Source organism: Carassius carassius, chromosome 34 (assembly GCF_963082965.1).
Source record: "Carassius carassius chromosome 34, fCarCar2.1, whole genome shotgun sequence".
Taxonomy (NCBI): domain Eukaryota; kingdom Metazoa; phylum Chordata; class Actinopteri; order Cypriniformes; family Cyprinidae; genus Carassius; species Carassius carassius.
In genome coordinates, this window is record NC_081788.1 from 17358229 (window position 1) to 17364228 (window position 6000).

The following is a 6000-nucleotide window of genomic DNA, read 5'->3' on the forward strand; positions in this document are numbered from 1 at the left end:
AGTCATGTGAAGCAACTGTCTTGTCACCTATTAAGTCTTCATGACCCCCTAAGGCTCATTTTCCAGAAAAATTCTATGATGATCTATTATGATGTCACCAATCTACAATTTGTTGGTGTGTAAATGATTTTACACCAGGAGCTAACTCGAGTTCTTTATTGTATGCATGTGTTCAATAATTGGCGATTATGAAACAGCATAAATATCCACACTTTTGCTGAAAAAAAAAGTCATTCACTTATAATCTATTAATATGATGAATTATATTGTACAGACTTATTAACATTATTCATGATTGCTTCTGCAATTAGCCTCAATGATCACTGCAACATCCAGTGCAGCACAATGTTTGGAAATTATGAGTAAACTAAACAGAAAAATGACATCTCAAGGATGTGTCACAACACGACAGAGACAATGTTGATGCAATCCTCCTTTGCTCTAAAAGTATTTAAAGCTTCTAGATCTCATAACTAAAATGTTGTTTTCATATAATATACAAAAATATCACATTTACTATAGTTTAACATTTATTAAAAATATAACAAATAGTTCCCTACTACTAGTTTGCTAGTGATAATACTGTGCCAAATTTTAGCAGAAATACATAGGCTGTATGTGTGCATGGAGTCCATTGATGTCTCTGATTAACACATCCTTTATTTCATAAAAAAAAGAGAGAAGTGTGAACATTCTTTAAAATGTCTACACTTTAGGAATAGCAGGTTTGTAGTAAGTAAATAACAGAAGTGTATTGTTTTGGTGAACAACTTTTTTTTTGTTAGTATCATTTACATTCTGCTAGTTTCTGAAGATTTACACATGAATCTGATCATTCTCTCTCATACACACACACACACAGGGTAGCTCTTTATAGAACATCTTTTATTACACAAGATTACCAAGTCTAGTTTACAAATAGTTTCCAGTCCTGAATGTGTGTACATATAAATACACACGTTCATATATATACAGGTATGTATACAGCTCAACCCCCTACCCACCCCATGCCCCTTTTTTGCTTTAAAAGAGCTATTTTGTACTTTTGTTCTAAAATCCCAATCTTGCCCTGATCTAAAAGAAAACCTTAAAATTATTCATACATACAGAAACAATCAAGTTCAGCCCTGTTTCACGTTGCAGAAAAAAAGCCCAGCATATGAGGGATGGGCTGAAGTATTGATTGGCAGCTCACAGGATCACACCTTTCCAATCAGCCAACAGGGTCACATGACAGCATTTGGCAGATGGGCAAGCTTGAATGATACCACAAATTCAGGTAAAGTATCAAAAAAAGTCCCATTTGTCCAAGTTCTCTTAAATACTGATAAACATTTCTATGACTAAAAATATAAGACCAAAAGGGGGGGGGAGCCTTTTTTCCTTCTGGGATCCGTCTCAAAAGCATTTGGCGAACGTGAGGGGGGTGTATGACTGTAAATAGGAGTGTGTCCCTCACACACACACTCTTTCTGAGGCCCAATACAGGCACAGAGTCCAATGGCGAGTTTTCACAGCAAACTGCATTTGTTGCCCTTCTTTCCCCTGCGTGCCTGCAATGCTGCTCTAGTGGCCATTTCAAACAACTCCCGTACACCATCATTTGTTTTGGCTGAGCACTCCATGTAACCAAATGCTCCAATCCGATTGGCCATGTCTCTCCCTTCCTCTGCTTTAACAGGCTCCTATTGGATGTCAACACAAAAAAACACTGTCAGTACAAAATATCTGTGCCTTGATTTTGTTTATCCCAATAGTAAAAATTATCTTATATATAAACTAACAACTAATCATCTTAAAACATCCTTTAGAAGAGTGACAGTAAACATGTATTTCCTGTGCAAATACTCTGTTTACCTGCTTCATCTTGGTCAGCTCCCTGCGTGTGTGTTCATCATTCCGCAGGTCCTTTTTGTTGCCGACGAGGATGATGGGAACATTAGGACAAAAGTGTTTCACCTCAGGTGTCCACTTCTCTGGAATATTCTCTACACAGAGGTCAAAGATCAAAGGTCAATTCTGAAGTTTTAACACAGACTAGAAGTCAGCTTCATTAGAAAATACTAGAAAAGAAAGTGTCATGAGAGCATGTCCGTGTAAGAAAGGAACACAAACAATAGACCAAAGAGAGTATCTTTACCTAAACTGTCAGGACTATCAATAGAGAAGCACATAAGAATGACATCAGTGTCTGGGTACGAAAGAGGACGGAGCCTATCGTAGTCCTCCTGTCCTGCGGTATCCCAAAGAGCAAGTTCCACCTATTGGACAAAGAGACACACTGAGCTTAAATGCACATCAGAACACCCAAACCATCAAAATGGACACAAAAAGAACAGATGGAGGTGCCATCAGGATCTTAAGCTAAATAAGGAAAGTGAATCAGGTCAATATTTTCACATTAAAGTCACTTCCAAGAGCTCCAAATACTTATTTAGCTTATTAAACTAGGTTTTGGGGCTTACTTGAACACATGGTCCTCCAAAAGCCAATAATTTGACCTTAAATGAGCCAAAATTTATTGAGAATCTGCATTTAACAATCCATTATTTGTTTAACAAGCATAAAATGACCTTAGTGAGTGAAACATAATTACAAACAGCAGGAACAATGATATTTATGCACACTGTATTTCTCAAGTGTGTTTTGCTCACCTGTTTGCTGTCAACCTCAATGTCGGCGACATAGTTCTCAAACACCGTGGGGACATAGACTTCGGGAAACTGATCTTTACTGAAGACGATAAGCAAACAGGTTTTACCGCATGCTCCATCTCCTACAATCACCAGCTTCTTGCGAATTGCTGCCATACCTACAAAAGACACACAAACACGGTTTAATACTGCAGCATTACACTGGCAGTCATCTTTGCAGCAGCAACTGGAATAATCGCCATAGCCATAATGTTGGAATACTTCATTTTTCAATGTCACTTGCTGCAGAATAAAAACTATAATATGAACGATGTCATTCATGGTAGTCCTCTACCATTATAAAGTCCTGTAGATACACACCAACCCATCCCTCAGGCCCAGTAATCAAAGCCACACAGGGTTCAGAGACTTCAGAGTCCTCAGTGGGCTCATCACAGCCAAAGGTGACATCCGACAAGCCTTCACCAGAGTCATTTCAACATGACCACTGCAGAACCAACCCATCCGATCACATCAAAATGACACACCACTTCATTTTCTGATCCAGAACAGCCGTTTAGATCTGGAAGTGTCTGTTAACTGGGCCAGATGTCTTTGAAGTGCAAGCTGCACCCCAGTGGCCAAGATAAAGCTGGCAGCTACAGAACAGAGCCCACATTATTGATGAACAGGCCCGTGGTGATGAGAGAAGCTCAGATGGACAATAGATTAAACACTGACACACACACACAGAGCAGCAAAGCTGAAGATCAAAGTCTAAAAACCAGCAGAAAAGACAAAGCCTCCGCACTAAAGATCAACTGTTGGTTCTGTCTTCCATTTGACCCACTATATTAACTTATATCGATGTAGTATATTCTCACCCCAACTTCATCGCGTCTACCCAAAAAGAGACACTGTGCATTATTAAGAGATGCTGTGCAGGCCTGGGTAACAGGCAAGAATACTCCACCCCTTAAGATAAATTTTGATGTTTATCAGCACCTACTAAACTATTATTCTCATATCCTCATGGAAGTCAAAAAGTCAAGACTTCATTGGGTTGTCTGTGGGCACATGATTTTGGGACCTCCTGCCAACTGCATGACAACAGTAAGGTTAGTGAATTATTAAAAGTGTTACAGATTAGTCTGGGTGGCACCTGTTGACTCAATGAAACTTAATTCATGAAACAAGAACTTTCAGTATAAAATGTCTGTAAAATCACTTGATACAAATATTGCTTTATGAAAGATTTACCCCGAAATGTCTTCTGCTCATGCTGTCATGGAAATTGTAAATAAGGCCCAATGGGAATTTCAAACCACTATATGGGATTATAGACCCATATTAATAGTAACATTACTCACTATGACTTCTAACAGTCACTGGGAAAATTTAATGCATCAAACCAAAAGACTGTTACTATATCATAGCTAACTGAAAAAAAAATTGCTTGGGTCATTATATCTGACTGCCTGTACTGTTGTTTCCAATAAATAAATAAATAAATAAAAACACCATTTCATGGTTCACCAAACATCTCACCTGAAAACAGCTAAACGCTGTTTAAGACGGAACTAAAGCAAATCATGGTAAATAATCAGAATAAAAAGATAAAGTTCTTTGTGCTACCAAATAAAACAACGCCAAAGATGAAAGTTCTTTGTGCTACCAAATAAAACAACGCCAAAGATGAAACGTATACATTTCAAATGTTCAATAATCATATAAATCACAGGGGTTAATAAAACATGCACCAATAAGATTACAATCTCAACGATTTACATTAATCACAGTTTATGAATCATATACTTATTTTAGATTACTAATATTGTTAATTTAAATAAATATTGAAAATCACTTAAGAACAATGACAGTTATAGGCAGATAGAATCAATAATCTTCCAGTTACGTCTAAATCTGAGATTATCCGCGTGTCTGGGTCGAGCTTTAACGTTAGCTCTCCGCTTCAAATCAACAAAGACAAACAGCTTCACCACATATATGACTGTTATATGGAATATCGAATATATTCAAGACGAAACACTTGGGTGTAAACTTTATCGCTTTCTAAAATACATTTCAAAAGTCTCTTCCATGTCTAAATACCTGGATACATTTCTTAAACGGTTTTAAAAATCTGGACGCCTAGGGCGAGTTGCTACTCCCGGCCGGCGGTTGCTTGCGGAAGCGGCGAATGGTCAGTCGCTGAGCGATTACCTTTTCACTTTATCAAAAAAAGTAGTTTTAAAACAACCAATCCGCATCTAATTGGGTTAATAACGTTTATGATATCCGTATAAACACAGAGACGTGAAGAAAAAGTAATCTTACTTGCAGTTTAGATGGCTAGCCGTTTTGTTTTATACCAACGGTGGAGCTCCGTCGCCTCCTCTGTCCGATACAATAAACCGTTGACGAGCACGCGCAGAGCGCGGGCATTCAGAAGGGGGAAGGGATTGCGTGCACGAGCTCGAGCCACGCCTGCGCGAGCACGTTGAAGAGAGTTTATTTGGCGGTGGATGAATGAGTCATTATGAGTGACGGACCACCCTAACCTCCACAAGTCAAGTTTTGTGTTATATATATATATGACATATATATATTCATATATATATATATGAAGTTAAAAACTATCCTGTGTGCGTCGTTCATGGAACGAAAGGGGACCATTAACGTTGTCTAGTCAACGCCCAACTTTTTCCAGCCTAAAACAACCCCAAACCGTATAAACATACTGTTGAATACAAAATATATCACCTGAAATGTAATGAGCATAAAATGTGTCATTATGTTACATAGGACATCCCTCAAACTAGATGAGCTGGAATGAAGAAAAACGATGGCGCGTGTTTGTTGCTCCATCTATCGGAATTTGTTATACATTACAACACCTTCAGTCCACAAACAAACTCACCCGTTATAATATTTAACCCAACAATGACAATTTTCATTTACCCACCATTATGTTGTTCCAAACATGAACGACTTTCTGTGGAAGACAAAAAGAGATGCCAATCAGAAAGACAGCCTCAGTGACAATCCACTTTTATGGCATCTTTTTTGCTTCACAAGACAATTGTGTGCTGCAGTAAGTCAAATGGCTCAGTGGTTCAGGGTGAATAAATGACAGAATTGTGGCTAGTTACATATATTTTCACACACACACACACACACACACACACACACACACACACACACACTACAATACCTATATGTTTGGTGTCAGGTTTTTGTGTGTGTGTCATTTGGTGTTCCTGTTCCTTTGAATTTTGTATTCATCAAAGAATCCTGTAAAAATGTACAACTGTTTTCAACACTAAGAAATGCTTCTTGAGCCACCAAATCAGCATATTGATTGACT

General features: G+C 38.1%; 1 protein-coding gene across 1 annotated transcript; it reads right to left on the reverse strand.

The window, feature by feature from the left end:
- Positions 1–1367: 1367 nt before the first annotated feature.
- LOC132114538 (rho-related GTP-binding protein RhoA-B-like) lies at positions 1368–5125 on the reverse strand. The gene is made up of 5 exons (XM_059522703.1): positions 4971–5125; positions 2655–2812; positions 2141–2261; positions 1858–1988; positions 1368–1685 (listed from the first exon to the last, which is right to left on the reverse strand). The coding sequence occupies exons 2-5, from the start codon at positions 2808–2810 to the stop codon at positions 1512–1514; spliced, it is 582 nt and encodes a 193-aa protein (XP_059378686.1). The 5' UTR covers positions 2811–2812; positions 4971–5125; the 3' UTR covers positions 1368–1511.
- Positions 5126–6000: the final 875 nt, after the last annotated feature.

Bases quoted from the DNA above. Each gene is read 5' to 3' on its own strand.
- LOC132114538 (XM_059522703.1), bottom strand. From the start codon at position 2,810: ATGGCAGCAATTCGCAAGAAGCTGGTGATTGTAGGAGATGGAGCATGC. The intron at 2,262-2,654 runs GTGAGCAAAACA...TTTGTCCAATAG, and splicing joins TTGAGGTTGACAGCAAACAG to GTGGAACTTGCTCTTTGGGA. The intron at 1,686-1,857 runs GTAAACAGAGTA...GACATCCAATAG, and splicing joins AGCTGACCAAGATGAAGCAG to GAGCCTGTTAAAGCAGAGGA.